At 47.3% G+C, this 18737-nt stretch overlaps 1 protein-coding gene across 1 annotated transcript in view; it reads right to left on the bottom strand.

Moving 5' to 3' along the window:
* Positions 1 to 12433, bottom strand: part of INTS3 (integrator complex subunit 3) — an 83705-nt gene extending 71272 nt beyond the window's left edge. The window contains exons 1-2 of the mRNA XM_061606183.1: positions 11493 to 12433; positions 1613 to 1696 (exon numbers count right to left, since the gene is read on the bottom strand). Coding sequence (XP_061462167.1) covers positions 1613 to 1696; positions 11493 to 11609 — 201 coding nt within the window. The 5' untranslated portion in view covers positions 11610 to 12433. The remainder of the gene's footprint in view (positions 1 to 1612; positions 1697 to 11492) is intronic.
* Positions 12434 to 18737: the final 6304 nt, after the last annotated feature.

An 18737-nucleotide genomic window follows, 5' to 3' on the forward strand; every position in this document is an offset into this window, starting at 1 on the left:
AGCACATTTCTCACACACACCCCAAAAAGAATTCTGGGAACTGATTTCTTAAGGGTGCTGGGATTTATAGCTCTGTTAGAGGTCAACTTCAGTCTCAGGATTCTATCATGGAGAAACGTGCTTTAAATGTGCTTTAAATGTATGGGATGTATGCAGCCAGAACATTTTTTAAAAAAATTTTCAGAGTCCTTCCAAGCTGACATAAATTAAGGATGCCTGGCAGCACGCACTTTTATTTACAGAAGTTATAAACTGAAAACATCACGGTGGCGTACAAAACTAAGGGAAAAATAAAACGCAATCTTGAAACAGTAAGACCACATAACATCCCTCTGTAAAACCAACAGGTACGAGATCCAACAATGCCACCTGTAAAAAAAAACCTGGCTGAGTTTTACAAAAAGGCACCTAAACGGGCAAATTGTTGGCGCCATCCTTATTTCCACCAAGAGCATGTTCCAAAGGGTGATCTAAGGAGACAGGTGGAGGGAAAGAGAGCAGACCTCTGTGAGCTTATGGTAAGCTCTCAAGTTGCTGTGAGAGAAAAATACAAAGCCGACTTAAGATAAAGACACTCCCTCGCCCCCCAAAAAAAATCTTCCTGGAGCTGCTAGATATCCTCCCTGATACCATCAAAACACACACAAGAGAAGTATAAATCTGATTTAGGTGGGGCTCCTGGCAAGCTCAAGAGAAAGGATGGCAATTGCCCCCTGCGGAGAAGGCTATCAATGGCTACTAGCCACAATGGCTACTGTCATAGGTATGCCTCTGAGTGTCAGTTTGCTGGGAATCCCAAGTCTGGCTTGCATAAGACCTGAGTATGGCCTATAATCGCACCACAGTAGGTAGAGTCGTGATTTAAAATATCTTGTTTCAGGGGAGCGGCCTATATTCGGGGGGGGCTCATATTCGGGCCTATAAAGTATGACATCACGGGTGGGGCAAGTAAAGAGGAGGGCTGAGCTCAAAGGGGGTTGCAGGCACACACCCTTTGGGCCCAGCCCCCCCCTTTACCTGGCCCACATTTGACAACACATACGATGTCAGGTGTTGGGACAGGTGGGCGTTGCGTGGCAGAACCTGGAAGAGGAGAGGGAGAGCCGAGCCGCAGGTCAGCTACAGCAATCCCAGGGTCCATTCTGAGCACTCAACAAAGAACGCAGCACGTTCACAGGAGATGTGAAAGATTCTACATCCAAGGTGGTTCGCAGGCCTACAAAAAGTGTCCCAAATGCCACCCTTGGGATTCCCTGGGAACTCTCTTTCTCGGGGGACTCTTGTGATTTGTGTGTGTTTGGGCCCTGGGTGAGAGCCAGGGTGGATGGGTGCAGTCCCGGGTGAGAGCTGGGAGGTCTGAGCGGGGAAGTATGAAGGAGTTTGTATTGGCGTTTATTTATTTATTAGTAACTCGCATTACGGATATATTATTTGCATTGTGGTGTCACCATGTGTTTTTATGACATGTGTCACAGTTGCTTCACTCTTCTGCACAATGCTTACAGTTATTTTTATGGATTAAGCAGTATACAAATTGCCTATTCAGGGGTTCGCCAACTGTGAGGCAGCGGAGGGACAAGGCTTTTCTTAGACCCAAGTGGGAGATACTTACATGAGCATTCAGGGCGTCATTGGCTTCCCTCTCTGAGACCCCGCCGGTCAGAGACGTCACAGTGCCCATGCATCTTTCGAGCCTCTAAAATGGAGAAAGCATATAGGGTAAGAGATGTTGTACTGACCTCAAAGAATAGATACACATTGCCTATTGAATAGAGAGACCAGGGGTTGACCAAGAGTTTTTCATCCCTGGATGCTTTGTGTGTGCATATGCATATATAAAAGCAGGGGCACTGTAAATAGCCCAGGCTTCTAAACAGTCAGTCTTGATCGCCTGTGGTGAGGAAAAATGGCCTCCAAGTGACTGGACAGGGAAGTTTTGCTGACGTTGGCTCTTTTTTCCTTTTATTGATCGATTGATTGATATCGCCCTTCCTCCCAGCAGGAGCCCTGCTACGAACGACAGACACACGTTTGTGTGGGAAGGTGACATGATTAACATTTCCCTGAGAACTAGTAGGCATTCTGGCTAGATGGACCACGGGTCTGATTCAGCATAACGCAGCTCCGGGTCACTCTTCTTGGTGACTCGACAGACATTTTTAAGGGCTCAGCAGCAGAGCACCTGCTTTGCATGCAGATGGGCCCAGGTCCTATCCCTGGCATCTCCAGGTAAGGCTGGGAGAGACGCCCTACCTGAAACCGTGGAGAGCTGCTGCCAGTCAGTGTAGGCAATACCAAGGTAGACAGGCCTTCGTGAAAGGCAGCTGTATTGCTAATGTTCAGTTAAGAGGCTCTGCTGACACGATGAACAAGGACTTGGCCTTCAGCTGTGTTGTGTTTTTTTACTCTGAAGTCTCGCCATTTAATCAGCGGCTCCCGGGTGAGTGCTTTAATCACAGTAGCCCTCAGCTGTACATGTAAAAGAGGCCATTTTGCCAATGGGCTGATGCTCGTCTTGCATCCCAAGGAATGGGTCCAGCAGCCTCCGCACGACATGCCCTATCAGTCATCCTCCGATGATGCTGTCGGCATCAGCATCTCAGATTTACAAGTTAACAGGGGCCTACCGCATGTCGCACACCCTGCCTTGTTTTTCTCTCTCTCTTGGCACTTTCATTAGCTGGGCACACTCCGCGCTGTGCAAACATCTGCTCCCGCTGCCTGTTCCCAGCCACAAACCAGCTATGCCACCTAACTCAAATAACAGCAAGAGGCCTTTCCGGCTCCAGAGTCGCCGGCCCCGCAATTTCTCCCATGCTGAGCGTCTCCATCAAGGAAGACTCTCTTCTTAAACGCAGTTGCAGCATATCCAGGTCCCCAACAGCCCAATGCCTGGAAATTTAGACGCCATACTGCCCTAGAGCACCTGAAGTGCCTCCCCACACACACATAGACATCCCAACTTAAACCTGAAGAATCAACTACATTCACACAGGTTTAACACTTTTAAGAGGCTTACTCTCAAATTGTGTCAGAGTAAAAAGCCACCCTTTGCCACTCCCTGCATGAGTCACTGATCTGGAACAAATCTAGAGCATTGACTCATGCAGAGACACAGAGAACAGGCTCCCCTGAGTAGCAAGTAATTTTGCTGAGTCTCTCCAATTCAGTTTTTCTCCAGGCACAGATTCCATTTATTTATTAAACATTTACATCCCACCCTTCATCATTTTAAAAAAAATCATACCACTTTCAAAAACAGCCATGGCTTCCCCCAAAGAATCCTGGGAACTGTAGTCTGTTCAGGGTGCATAGAGTTGTTCGGAGATCCTGGTTCCCCTAACAGAGCTACAATTCCCAGAGTGGTTTAACAATTGATCCCTCTTACCAGGGAACTCTGGGAATTGTTGCCCTGTGAGGGGAACTGGGGTCTCCGAACAACTCTCCGCACCCTGAACAGACTACAGTTCCCAGGATTCTTTGGGGGAAGCCATGGCTGTTTAAAAGTGGTATGATACTGCTGGAAACATTATGGTGTGAATGTGGCCCTTGTTAAGACCAGCTCACAACAGCTTTGACCGCTGGCTGGGAGCTGAGGAGAGTTGAGAGTCCAAAACATCTGCACGGCTATCTTCATGTTAAATCAACATATATTTAATAAACAACCCTGGGGTGAAGGGACTGATGGTTGCATCCAATGTTAGTCCCACTCATTGTATCCTAAGACATGCGGTTGGAAGGAGATCAATAAATAATACTAACAATACTCAGTAGACCCACCATTGAGTGATAGCCAATTAAATCCTACTCAAAGTAGGCCCACTCATATTAATGGACCCAAGTTAGTCATGCTGATCCATTTCTACTCTGAGTTGGACTCCCATTGGATACAACCTCTTTGAGTGGTACTCAATGTTACTCCTACTCAGAGTGGATGTGACTATTGGAGATTCATTCATTTCAATGGGTCTGCTCTGAGCAGAACTTAGCTGAATGCAACCCACTGAAATTAATCAACATGACTAACTTAGGTCTATTAATTTCAGTGGGTCTTCTCTGAGTAGGATTTAGTTGGCTACCACCTCAACTCTTGTTTCCTGCCTCTCATGATCAAGGCAGTTTCTCTTTTTGAGGGAGGGGGGTGTTGAAAGAGAAAAACGACATGGGCACGCCAAGAGCTAGAGATATACAGCATTTGTCATGGGAAGGGGGAGCAAACCATCAAACCCAAGGCCTTTGGACCACGCCTGGCCCCAGAGATTCCCCATAGATCTTGTTCCTGCTGCTGGAAGAGCCTAATCAAAGCGCCTTTGATGTTGCTAAGTTATGGCAGCTGGAAAAAAAAGAGCTGAAAGTTCTTGCCACCCTAGAGACCCCAAGGGGCAGCCGTAATTGGAATCTCATTCCCCACCTCCTCTACCACCTCCAAGTTGAGCGTCGTAAGGTCAAGTGATTTCGTCCTTTTGAAGAGGAACAGAAAGTCCTCGCTAGAGACCACGACAATTGCCTGCTTCATTGACAAGGAGCAGCAAACAACTCTTCACCTCGCTCCCCAGCCTGCCTACACACGCACACCAATTAATATTGCAGATAGTGCACCGCGCATATAGCAGTCAGAGCACGAGAGGAGTCATGGGGTGACCCACAGGGTGACTTCCCCTCCATGCGAGCGACTGTGTTCACAAGCGTTCATTTGCTTCCATGTTCTATCATGCGGCAACGACACTGACAAGTGGTGCGTGCGGCACTAAAAGGCAACGTTATTTGTGAAAATGCTCCAAATCTGTGGGATGTAACTGATTAGCCACAGGCAAAACTAAGCACCACCAAACATGATACAGCACCTCCGATACAGGAGAGAGAACATAGCCGTCATGGATAGTAGCCATTGATTGCCTTCTCCTCCACGGATTTGTCTCACCCCCTTTTAAAGCCTTCCAAATTGACAGGCCCAGGCCTGAGTCCAGCAGTGGACCAGGTGAGGCACTGGCAAAGGGCCCAGGAGCTCAGAGGAGCCCCTCACTGGCCCCAGCTCAACCCCTCCGGCAGCAGCAGATTACGGATGTTGCTAACATCAAATATTATTTATTGACATTCTTTGCCTGCACAAAATATGTTACATTTTTAAACTCCAAAAGAAAGGAAGGGTGAAATGAGATTATAATAGAGAGACACCCAAGGGCTAATGTTAGGTGTGTGGGAACGGGATGAATCCATTTTATAGATGAAGAGACGGCACTCATCATTTCAAGAGTTCAAAACGTTGCACTGTTTTGCAAGGAGATTGTGGGCAGGAACATCGATCGTTTCATCCCTGTGACCAAGCTGAAGTACTATTCTGCCGTGGACACCGTCTATGTTGGCAAAATGCTGGGGTTGCTCTCGTTCCCTTTCCTGCACCAGGCCTGACAGGTGCAGTGCCAGTGGGGCCACACTTTGATGTCAACGCACTGATGCAAGAACTAGCAGACATCGTCAAAACATTAGGAGAGTGCTGACTGTTATTGCATTGTTATTGAAAGAACATAAGAACATCAGAAGAGCCCTGCTGGATCAGGCCAGTGGCCCATCTAGTCCAGCATCCTGTTCTCACAGTGGCCAACCAGGTGCCTGGGACCAGGAGGGGGGAGGAGGAAGGGTGTGTTTGGAGGAGGAAAGCAAGGGGATAAGGGGCCCACTGTCGGCCTGAGCCCAAGGGCCCCCAGAATCCTGGAGCTGGTCCTGTTGACAGCCACGACTATATGTTATGGGAATAAATTCCACAGCTTAACTTTTACACTGTTGCAGACTGAAGATCATAAGAATTGTTGTGAGGAGGAGGAGGAGGCAGGATACAACCATAACAACATAAAATAAATTATTGTTATTATATTTATATTTATATCCCACCTTCCTCCAAGGAGCTCAAGGTGGTGTCCATGGCTCTCCCTCTCCCTTTTATCCTCACAACAACCCTGTGAGGTAGGTTAGGCTGAGACACAGTGACTGGCCCAAGGTCACCCCCAGTGAGCTTCATGGCTGAGAGGGGATTTGAACCCTGGTCCCAGTTCGACACTCTAACCACCACACTGGCTCTCATATGCTGCCAGATTACAACGCCCATCGTCCCTGACCATTGGTCATGCTGGCTGCTGGGAGTTGGAGCCCCACAACATCAGGAGGGCCACAGGTTTCTTCATCCCTGCTCTTTCTCAGGCCAGCACACTGCACATGTCAAGCCTTTGGTGATTTCGCCCCACAAAAACACACACACTCCCCAGATGTACAACGGGGGACTGCCTCTTTGGTGGCGTTTCAAGGTTTCATCCCTCTGAAGTTCCAAGGGCCTTGATGGAAACGTCAAGCCAAGTGCCCCCGGTATGCATCCGTCTCCACAAAAGGCCCGCCCGGGAAAGCCCAAGGCCAAACAGATATCCGCTCAGCCCACATGGAAACTTACGGCGATGTTTGGAGACGGCGCGATGCCTCTGGGGTCAGGGCCAGAAGAATTTCGGGGGGGGGGGAGAGAGCTAAACTACCACACACACACACAATTAAAGGCCATCGCCCTGATCACTCCACACCGTGCTGTGGGATTTTTAAAAGGCGCTTCCAGGCCATGGCTCTTTCAATGGCCCCTATGCAGCATCTGTTTGTCATTTGCGCTGGGCGGTTAACTCAGCGAGTCCGGGAAGGCCGAGAAGAGGCCGGCGCTTCCTTGAGTCTCGTTGCCAGAGGAAGCAACAATAATGCCCAGGACCGGATGGCTGGACCTACGCTGGGCCGTAATGGAGCGGGGGATGGAGGTAAAGCAAACTTGGAAAGACTGCCTTCTGGACCTCTCCGCTGTCAACACAGGCAGTTTGCTTATTTACTGCATTTACATCCCACCCTTCCTAGCCAAAAAGGAGCGCGGGGCAGCAATGAATAAATAAATAAAAATTAAATAAGACGCGTAAGAACGTAAGAGCCTGCTGCATCAGGCCAAAGGGGGGCCCTCTAGCCCGACCTCCCATTCTCAGTGGCCAACCAGATGTCCCAATGGGAAGCCCACAAGCAGGACATGAGCGCAACAGCAACTCTCCCCGCTGATGATTTCTAGCAAGTGGGATTCAAAAGCACACGCTGAGTCCGACTGCGGAAGTAAGAACACAGCCACTGCGGCTAGTGGCCACCGGTAGCCTTATCCTCATTGCATCTGTCTAATCCTCTTTGACAGCCCTCCGAGTTGTTGACCATCACTGCCTCTCGTTGGAGCAAATTCCACAGCTTAGCTATGCACTCCACGAAGGAGGACTTTCTTTTATCTGTCCCGAATAGTCCAGCGCTGAAGTTCTAGTGTTATGGCAGAAAGAGAAAAGCTTTTCTCCGTCCGCTTTCTCCACGCCGTGCGTAATTTTGTTAACTCCTATCATGTCGCCTCTGACTCGCCTTTTCCCTAAGCTAAAAAGTCCCAAAATGCTACAGCCTTTCTTTGTAGGGGAGTTGCGCCATCCCCTTGATCATTCTGGTTGCCCCCTTCTTGAAACTTTCCACAATATCCTTTTTGAGGTTAGTCGACCAAAACTGGACACCACATTCCAACATCTTTACAAACATTTTAAAACCACCTAAGAACAGGTGTAGCCGGAGCATGTGCCTGGATAGGCCTGCCGAAACAGAAACGTGTTTATTAGGAGTCAAAAAGAGTCCAGGGATGGTGTCTGCCTAATGTGGGCTCCTGCTGGGAGGAACAGCGGGATATAAACCAAATAATAAATAAATAAAATAATGTCAACAGGCCTGGGATTTTTAAAGATGGGGAGAGGCAGCAAGCACAGCTAGTCCGCAAGCACCTGTAAGATCATCATCATCTTAATTTATTACCCACCTTTCACCCTGAGGTGCCAGGGCAGTTAACAACAGTTTAAAATACATCTTTAAAAACAATTTAAAGCAACTTATAATCACAAACACCGCAAAAACAGAGTGCGTCCTAGAAATATACATCTCGGGCGTAAAGGGGTACATATAATCCTAGAATAGTAGAGTTGGAAGGGGCCTATGAGGTCATCGAGTCCAACCCCCTGCTCAATGCAGGAATCCAAATTAAAGCATATCCAACAGGGGGCTGTCCAACTGCCTCTTGAAGGCCTCCAGTGTTGGAGAGCCCAACACCTCCCTAGGACATTGGTTTCATGGTTATACCGCTCTAACAGGTAGGAAGTGTTTCCTGATGTTGAGCTGAAATCTAGCTTCCTGCAACTTGAGCATGTTATTCCGTGTCCTGCACTCTGGGACGATCGAGAAGAGATCCTGGCCCCCCTCTGTACTCTGCAAGTTCTTGAAGAGTGCTATCATAGCTCCCCTCAGTCTTATCTTCTCAAGACTAAACATATCCAGTTCTTTCAGTTTCTCCTCACAGGGCTTTCTTTACAACAAACCATTATTAATGTGTTCTCACACATTAGGCTAAACCATGGTTTATTCAAACTATGCATCCATATTCCGTGTGAAGCAGGCCATAGTGTGCCAGAGTTCCCCATCTGCGAGGGCAGAGATGAACATAGGAATCCTGCTGGATCAGGTGAAAGGCCCATCTAGTCCAGCATCCTGTTGTCACAGTGGCCAGCCAGTTGCCCAAACGGGAAGCCCGCAAACTGGACCTGAGCACAACAATAACTCTCCCCACTTGTGATTCCCAGCAACTGGTATTCCAAGGCATACTGCCTCCAACAGTGGAGGGAGAATGTAGCCATCAACCCTAGTGGCCGCTGAGAGCCTTCTCCACCATGAATCTGGATAAACCCATTTTAAAGTCATCCAAGTTGGCGGTCGTCATTACATCTTTTGGGAACGAATTCCACCGTTTAGCCATACCCTGTGTGAAGAAGTTACGTTCTTTTCAAACCCTGGCCTTTGGTACTTGAGAGAGATATATATTTTAGGACCCTCTCTAGCTATGACTGTACTTTGTTTTAAACAGTTTTAATATTGTATTTTAGATGTTTGTGACCCACCCTGGGATCGTCTGTTGAAAGGCGGATAACAAATTTAAGAATAAGAACCAAAACAACGAGTTTTATCTGCCCTTAATCTTCCAACTTTCTGATTCACTGGATGAGCCTCAGCGTTAGCATTTCTCTACACCATGCATAATCTTATATATCTCTAACATGTCCTCGCCCTTTTCCTAAACTTAAAAATCCCCAAACATTGCAACTTTTCCTCCTAAGTGAGTTGCTCCAATCCCTCGATCATTTTAGTTGATGTGTTCCGAATCTTTTCCAGCTCTGCAATACCCTTTTCAAGGTGAAGCAACCAGAACTGTACGCAACACTCCAAGTGCGGTTGCACCACAGGTTTGTACAATGGCATTATTGGCATTACTATAGCAGCAGCTGTAATCTGCTTTTTCACACCTGCCACACACTGCGTCAACACCTTCATTATACACTATGACCCTAAAGTCCCATTTGTGGAGATGGAAGCGATTCTCAGGTGGTGCAGAGGCTATGAAGCCCGCATGGATGGAAAAAGGGTTGCAGCCCTATGAGAACATGTACCATGTCAGACTTTCAAATAAATCCTCCAAAGTTACTAACCCAAGGGGGTAAAAAAACACTAGATCACAATCTTTATTAAGCCTCTCTGGGAACCTTTTTTGGCTAAAGAGCAGTATTCACCGCCCAGAGAGCTATCGCTAGTCGGGCGGTATATAAATTTAATAAATAAATAAATAAATATATTAAAACACTCCTAAAATATATAAATAAATACCTGAAATATCGTCTTACCCCTTATATACTCAGTTGAACACTGCATTCTGCAAGTGAGGGCCTCTTGCAGATACCATCTTATCAAGAGGTCTGTTCCGCACAACACAGAAAGCAGACCTTTAGTGTGGTGGCACAGACCCTTTGGAATTCCCTCCCTTTAAATATTAGACAGGTGGCATCTCTGTTATCTTATCGGTGCCTACTGAAGACCTTCCTCTTTCAACAAGCCTTTTAAGTACAGACCTTATCCCAGTCTGTGTCTGTGGTGGAATTGCTTTTTAAGATGTTTTAAAAACTTCTTTAAAAGATGTTTTAATATATTTTAAAGTATTTAAGGTGTTTTAGAGCGCTTTCAGTGTTTTTGTTTGCCGCCCTGGGCTCCTTCTGGGAGGAAGAGTGGGGTACAAATTTAATAAATAGTCATCCGAGGCAACTGGAACGGGGAGAATCCAAGTTTATGAAAGCTATGGAACTATGGAAGGCCAAACAAGAGATGGATTGATTCCATAAAGGAAGCCACAGACCTGAACTTACAAGATCTGAACAGGGTGGTTCATGACAGATGCTCTTGGAGGTCACTGATTCATAGGGTCGCCATAAGTCGTAATCGACTTGAAAGTGCATAATAACAACAACAACAATGGAACTTCTTATTCAGCAGCAGAGTCCCTTAGGAGAGATATCATTCCCTGAACTTTCAGTGCACACTGAATTGGGAGCACTGGAAGCTACTGGGAAGAACAACTTAAGCCCAACCTTGGCTGCACATTCACCAAATAGCCGTGGAGGCTGGTCTGTAGAGTGATTGGGACACTGCCCCACTAATCTCAGCCTGCTGCGGCTTGCCTGCTGCCTTACTTACAACCAAACAGGGGGTGGCTCTACACATCATTGGCTCCAGCTTCACCTACTGCTGGTCTCTCCACCTCCCGCCCCACCAGTCCCATATGAACACCAGCCTCCTCTGCAAAGTTTTTATTTATTTATTTATATCCTGCCCTTCCTCCCAGCAGGAACCCAGCCTCACTGTTCCCAAGTCTAAAATGGTACCTGTATCCTACTATTGAGAGGAGGTCTAGTGATCAGAAAACCCTCTGCGTTACCTCCCAGCGCTTTGTTAACGGGCATGATATCCACAGTCACAAACCAGGCAACCCGACAAAAGAAGGACAAGCTCAATAACTATCTTTGGCACAGAGCAAATGTCATTCTGTGTTCTCCCTGCCAGATGCTGTCAGGCCGGGGATTGGCTAAAAGCCCCATTAGGAAGACAAAGACAACTTTCCAGGCCAGTCATCTGGGACTGTCTCCAACTGAGCCCCATCCACACATTACATTGAAAGTAGTTTTACAGTATACCACTTTGGAAGAGGGGGATCTCCCAAGACCTCCCACCACTCTTTACAAACCAGTTCCCAGGATTCTTTGGGGGAAGCCCTGGCTGTCTAAAGTGGTACGATACCGCTTGGAATGCATGGGGCGGATGGGGCCAAAGTTTTACTCTGAGGAGACCCACTGAAACGAATGGGCCCAAGTTCCATCAATGTCAATGGGTCTACTGTGAGTAGGACCAACGCTGGCCACACACCCTGTTGCTGGGCCTAGGAAGGCATGCAACTCTTATTAGTTCTGGAGGCAAAGCAGGCCCTTTGTTAATTTTTATGCCTTCTAAGGAGCAGCATGTCCATCCCTCCATCCTCCCCCACACCCAGGCTACCCCCCCTCTCACCTTCCCCCCCTCCTCCCCACACCTACCTCCTCTAACTCCTCCTTGGCATCCAAGCTGGTGTAGATCAGCAATTTCCCTCCTCCTCCTCCTCCTCCTCCTCCTCCAGCTGCTGCAGCTCCCCCTTTCCCCTTCTGCATTTCCATAGCAGGTGGGGGTGGGCGAGACACCCCCTCGCTCCCCCCTTCTCTCTCTCTGTGCCTTACCAAAGTGGGGGATGGGTGGGGGTGAGATTGAAGGGGAAGCCCCACTCACCCCCCCAGACTTTCCTCAATTACCTATTTCGGAGGGGGGATGGATAGATGTGGATTGGGAATGGAAAGGGGGACAGATGTGGGGTAGGTACAGGAAGAGACAATAGATATGGGGCAGGTGGGAAGAGGTTGACACTCTCTACAAAATCCCTACCACCACCTCAGATGCAAATGTCCCTATCTTAAGGGGAGCACTTTTGGGATGGGGAGGGGGAGGGGAAGCCTTTCCCCCCAAAAAAAACTTAATATGGGGGGAGGATCCCTTCAGCTCCCAATCTGGAGGGAGGGGGAGATTTTGCTTGACCAATGAACGCTAAAGGGAAAGTGGCCAGGCTTGAGTGGGGGGCTATGTGGGGAGGGGCGAGTTCTGAGGGGCGGGGCATAAGAAGTGGGGGCTTCTGGGGGCGGGGCTTTAGCCCCAGGGGGCGGGGCTTGGGGCTGCTAAGGGAGGGGGGAGGAGGGGGTGACTCTCTTTGTAGGCGTGTCTCTCTTTCACCCCCTTCAGAGACAAATTTAAAAATAAAAAGGTTTAGGTGGGAGAGGGATATATGGAAAGGGGAGGGGGGTCTCTGCGCCGGTGGGGGGTAGGGAGGGGGGCAGCGTGCGCCTCCTTGCCCCCCACCTCCACCCAGCCGCACAAGACCGGAAGTCGGTGCTTTGGGTTGAGCGAGTGTGTCTGTGTGAAAGGAACGGGCGGAGGAAGCAGCCCAGCCGGAAGAGCCCGCCTCTTCTCCTGCTTCGTCTTCGCCTCCAGCCTATCAGAGGCCAGGGAGGCCGGTGAGTGGCAGGAGCCGTCCCAGCAGGCCAATGATTGGGAGCTGGGGTGGGGAGGGGAGGACGTTTCCCCCTCCAACCTATCAGAGGCCAGGAAGGGCGGTGAGCGGCAGAGGCCGTCCCAGCGGGCCAATGATTGGGCTTTCAGGGGAAGAGGAGGCGGGGGGGGGGAGGCTAGATTCCAACCCCGTCGGCAGCCGAAAGACTTAATAAATTATTATTATTATTATTATTATTATTTATTAAATTTATATACCGCCCGACTAGCGATAGCTCTCTGGGCGGTGAACATAAAATAGTATAAAAATACAATGAATAACAGAATAATATTAAAATACAATCAACAATACAATAAACATTATTAAAATTAGATCAATGTAACTTAAAATGCTTCAGAGAATAGGAAGGTTTTGACCTGGCGCCGGAAGGAAAGCAGAGTCGGCGCCAGGCGTACTTCCTCAGGGAGACTGTTCCATAGTTCGGGGGCCACCACTGAGAAGGCCCTAGATCTTGTCATCACCCTCCGGGCCTCCCTGTGAGTTGGAACCCGGAGGAGGGCCTTCGTAGCAGAACGTAGTGTACGGGCCGGTTCATATCGGAAGAGGTGTTCCGCAAGGTATCGTGGTCCCGCACCGTATAAGGCTTTATAGGTTAATACCAACAATTTGAATCTAAAATAGAGTGTGACACGGAGGTTTTTCTGGGAAGTCATCTCCGGGATGGTTTTTCACGCTCTAAAACCCTCGGGGGGGGGGAGGAGGGGCACAGAAATGAGGGCTCTGCCCATTGGAAGAGACAATATGCAGGGATGGCGTAGAAGCCATAAGAGAAGTCGAAGTCTTTTTGGGGGGGGGGGTGCTGCGCAATTTACTCAGAGTAAACCCCTTGAAGTTAATGTACTTAAGTCCATTGGGTCGTATCCAACACAGTCACGCGTCAAAGCGCACCTCTTTACCCGCAAACAGTCCTGGGAACTGTAGTTTGTTAAAGGCGCTTGGAATTATAGATGTGTGAGGGGTAAAACTACACTTCCCAGGAATCTTTGCGGGGGGAAGAGAGAGATCCTTTAAAAGACCCATTGAACTAAATCGACCTAAGTTTGCCCTTTGATTTGAAGAGGTATCACTAATGTTAGATATCGACTTATTCTCTTTCCTGACTAATGCAACAGGATGGTGCTTATTATTCACATGCAATTCCTAGAAAATAACGTGAACAAAAGAATTCTTTACAGCGCTGGGAGGAGAAAACCCCCCACAAAAACATAAAAAGCTGACTGTTGAAGCTCTTCCTAAATCCAAGTCTTTACACACACATACACAATCTAATCAATTTCCGTGGTTTTTTTTAATTTCCCTGCTGCGAGTTTATTTACATATTTTTAATTTATTATTTTCCCGTTTGTTTACATATTGTTTCATTTATTCGTGCTTTGCTAAGACTGCAATCCAATACATGCCTACTCAGAAGTAACCTCCATTGGGTTCAGTTTAGACTTACTCCCACGTAAGTGTCTATTGCATTGCACCCTAAGCTATTTATTCACAGGCTAGCTTTTATGTATTTGTTTATTTCCCTGCCGCTTTGCTTCCTTATATGTTGGTTTATATGCTGGTTTATTTACATCCCTGAGGATTTTGTTCAGTTCCATGTTGGTTTTATTTTATTTGGCTGCTATTTTTTATTTATTTCCATGCTTTACAAAAAATTCCCCTGCCATTTTTTCTGTATTTCCGCTCCATTGATTACTATTTTTTCTGTGTTATCTGTTTATGTCCCTGCTGTTTTTATTCATTGTATTTATTTCCAGACCCTTCAGTTAAAGATTATCTTTTGTTTTGAAACTTTTAAATAATTGTCCTGAAAATTGCCAAAACAAATACTGCTCATCATTATAAATATTTCCATGAAGGAAGTTCAACGCAGAGACACTTAGGACAGCCTGGCAATATAGTGTCCACATAAGATAATAGCGCACAGGTGAGGATGAGAGAGTGCTTAACAACAACCCTGGGGTGTAGTCCAGTCATGTTATCATATCCGTATTTACAGGTTGGAGGAGAAAGACAGAGACTCATGACAGCCTTTTAGTGTAAGCCCCATAACTGCAGTGCAATCCTTTGCAAGACTTCTCTGAAGTAAAGTTCAGTGAGACCTACCCCTAGGTAGGATGGCGGCCTTAATTTTTTATCTTTCATCTCTATGTATGGATGTGAAAGTTGGACAGTGAAAAAAGCAGATAAGAGAAAAATCAACTCATTTGAAATGTGGTGCTGGAGGAGAGCTTTGCACATACCATGGGCTGCAAAAAAGACAAATAATTGGGTGTTAGAACAAATTAAACCAGAACTGTCACTAGAAGCTAAAATGATGAAACTGAGGCTATACTACTTTGGACACATCATGAGAAGACATGATTCACTAGAAAAGACAATAATGCTGGGAAAAACAGAAGGGAGTAGAAGAAGAGGAAGGCCAAACAAGAGATGGATTGATTCCATAAAGGAAGCCACAGACCTGCACTTACAAGATCTGAACAGGGTGGTTCATGACAGATGCTCTTGGAGGTCACTGATTCATAGGGTCACCATAAGTTGTAATCGACTTGGACGCATGTAACAACAAACAAAATTATTACATTTATATCCCACTTTTCCTTCAAGGAGCTCAAGGTGGCATACATAGTTCTTCTCCCTCTGTATTTGGTCCTCTCAACAACCATGTGATGTAGGTTAGGCTGAGAGAGAGATGGGCCCAGCGTCACACCCAGCCAGCTTCCTGGCTGAGTGGACATTTGAACCTTGCTCTCCCAGGCCTAGTCCAACACTAACCGGTACATCACACTGGCTACGCTGCACGGCTGTAATTTTTTTTAAAAAGTGTATCTTCAACATCAACGTCGCTAAACAACATTTTACAATACTGCAGGGGACGTTATTGTTATATACAGACTCGTGGTGCTGTTTTGTTTGTTTTGTAGCTGGCCGATTTGGATTCCCAGCACTCATGTAACTAAATCTAGAAATATAGAAAACTTCCACAGCGAGCCCGGAACCTGGTGCTGGAGAGCGCGTAGGCCGTCTTTTTGAAGTCTATGGGAAAGGGGAAGGAGGCAAAGCAGCCCAACGGCCGCGCGGCTCGAGCCCCAAGGCGCTCCTGGCGTCGCGTGCGCGCTCGTGCCCGGCGCCCTCCTCCCACCTTGGCTTCTGCACGGGCCGGGTTTCTGAAGCGCCACCCCACTGCCTCCCTCGCGCATGCGCCCTCCTCATCCTGACTCAGCGACGTCGTTTCCCGCCCCTTCAAAGAATGCCCCTCCCCTCTCTTCTTGTGAGGTGACGAGTTGGGCGCAGCTCGATTTCTCCGAAGTAATTACCCCGAAGTAATTACTCCGCAGTGGGGGGTGACTTACCCCCGAGTTCGCTGTGCTTGGGATGACAGCTTCAGAGCAGTCTTAAACATGAAACACGTTTATGGCTTCAAACAAACAAGCCCTCAAAGCAAGCTTGGTCAATAAAATCCTCACACCAGTCACAAATTATTATTATTATATCCTATGTTTCCTCCAAGGGTTCTTCCTCCTCCTCCCAGTTTTATCCTCACAACAGCCCTGTGAGGTAGATTAGGCATACGACAGTGTTGTGTAATGGTTAGGTGCTGGATTAAGACCCAGGAGACCTGGGTTCAAATCCCCACTCAGCCAGGTGAAACTCACTAGGTGACCTTGGGCCAGTTGCCATCTCTCAGCCAAACCTGCCTCACAGGGTTGTTGTGGGGATAAAATGGGGAGGGGAGAGAACCATGCATGCCACCTGGAGCTCCTTGGGGGAAAGGTGGGACATGAATGCAATAAATAATAATAATGATATACACACCCGGCATTTAGAGTACATGGCTTCTCCGAAAGAATCCTGGGAACTGTAGTTTACCCCCTCACAGAGTTACCATTCCCAGCATCCTTAACAAACTACGGTTCCCAGGATTCTTTGAGGGAAGTCGTGCTATAAATTCATAGCCTGTACACAGCCTGAGAGAAGGTGACTAGTCCAGGGCCACACCAATGAGCTTCATGGCTGAGTGGGGATTTGAACCCGGGTCTCTAATCACAGGGTTGTAGTTACATTACTCAGAGCAGACCCACTGAAATTAATGGAGAAATGTTTGAAAAAAGCTAAGGCAATCCTATGCATGTCATCACAGAAGTGAGCCCTATTGTTTGGGGGTCGGGGGTTAAATAATGTTATCTAAGCTATGATAAATGTGTTAGCATTTAAGGTGCCACAAGACTCTTGGCTGTTTAAAAATGAAAACTCGAGGCAGACCAGTAACACAGAATATCGCTGTTTTCCTTTTCCAGCCGCTAGTGTCGTTTTCAGCCTCCGTTGTGATTCATAGTTCTAAGGTACCAGCCATTCTTTCCGTGCACGGAGGGAGATAAATTTGATGCGAGACACTAAGTAATAAGATTGCAAATGGCTCAAAGGAAATGAAAGGCCAATCTGTTAATTACCCTTTTCTCGTCGCAGCATCCGGCTTTTTAGAAGTAACAGGCAGGAGATTAAAATAAATAAAAATGCAATTCCTTCCCATGCGCGCTATACGATTGACGTAAAATAAGTTAGGCTCTTGGGTGATTAAATGCTTTGTATGCTTAGAAACCAAAACAGATGTGACACGGGTGATCTGAAAATCCTGAGACTGGGGACATTTTCTTTTTGTCCTTTTAAAAAAAGGAAATTAGAAATATAGGGAAAGCCAGTGTGGCATAGTGGTTAGAGTGTTGGACTACGACCTGGGAGACCAGGGTTTGAATCCCCACGGAGCCATGAAGCTCACTGGATGACCTTGGGCCACTCACTGCCTCTCAGCCTCAGAGGGAGGCAATGGTAAACCACCTCTGAATACCGCTTACCATGAAAACCCTAGGTTCGCCATAAGTTGGAATTGACTTGAAGGCAGTACATTTACATTTTAGAAATACAGGAAGCAGCCTTCTAGAAATGCTTATTTAAAGCACGTGGCTGTCCCCACAAGAATCATGGAAACTGTAGTTTGGTAAGGGTGCTGACAACGGTAGCTCTGTGAGAGGTAAACTACAGTTCCCAGAACTCTTTGTGGGAAGACATGTGCTTTAAATATATGGTATAGCTGTGACCCAAGTCAGACAACAGGCCCACCTCAGGCCCGGGGCCAAATACAGCCAGCATCTCCCACCAGAGGCAGGCACGGCTGAGGAACCTTTTCTTCCTTACTCCCAACAGGACTACTTTGACAGGTGGGTGGGAGTACCCACCTGTCAATCACCTGATGTCATAGGATGTCAGGTGATGGACAGGCGGGTAGTGCCACCCACCTGTTACAGTAATGTCAGCCTGCAGAAGTGATTGGGGGGGGGAGATACTGTTCAAACAGGTTTGCACTCCCTGCGCATCAACTAAGAGTAAAGCCAGCCCATCTACGCTCTACATCGAAGGCCCTCCTCCGAGTTCCGTCTCATAGGGAGGCTCGGAGGGCGGTGACAAGATCTAGGGCCTTCTCAGTGGTGGCCCCCGAATTGTGGAACAGTCTCCCCGAAGAGGTGCGTATGGCGCCGACGTTGTCCTTTCGGCGCCAGGTTAAGACCTTCCTCTTTGCTATGGCGTTTTAATATGTAACTTGTTTTAGTTTTAAATTTTGTTGTAATTGTTTTCTGATTTTTTTGTTTTTATATATGTTTATGCTGTATTTATTATGAGATTTTGAGATGTTTTGTATTGTTATACTTTGTTGTACACCGCCCAGAGAGCTAATGCTAGTCCGGCGGTATGAAAATCTAATAAAATAAATAAATAATAATAAATCTCTAATCTATAGAGTTTTTGAAATCTTAATACAGGTGTGGGGAACCTTGGGCCCTCCAGATGTTGCTGAACTACAACTCCCATTACCTATGGCCAATGGCCATGCTGGCTGGGACTGATGGGAGTTGTAGTTTAGCAACATCTGGAGGGCCAAAATTTTCCCCACAATCGTCTTAATATCTTAAGGTTCACCTGGTCCCTTGTATCTCTGCCCAATTATGGAGATTTTTGGAGTAGTCTGTGTTGGTGCCCCTTGGCTCAGATGCATGGCCTGAAACTACTAGAAGCCATGCATTCATTGTTGTGGGCCCAAGCATGTGGAACTCCTGGCTAAGATTAGACAGGCAACCCTCCCTGCTGAACTTCATGCACATGATGACAAAGACTTTCTTATTCCAGCAGGCATTTT

Source organism: Rhineura floridana, chromosome 22 (assembly GCF_030035675.1).
Source record: "Rhineura floridana isolate rRhiFlo1 chromosome 22, rRhiFlo1.hap2, whole genome shotgun sequence".
Lineage (NCBI taxonomy): Eukaryota > Metazoa > Chordata > Lepidosauria > Squamata > Rhineuridae > Rhineura > Rhineura floridana.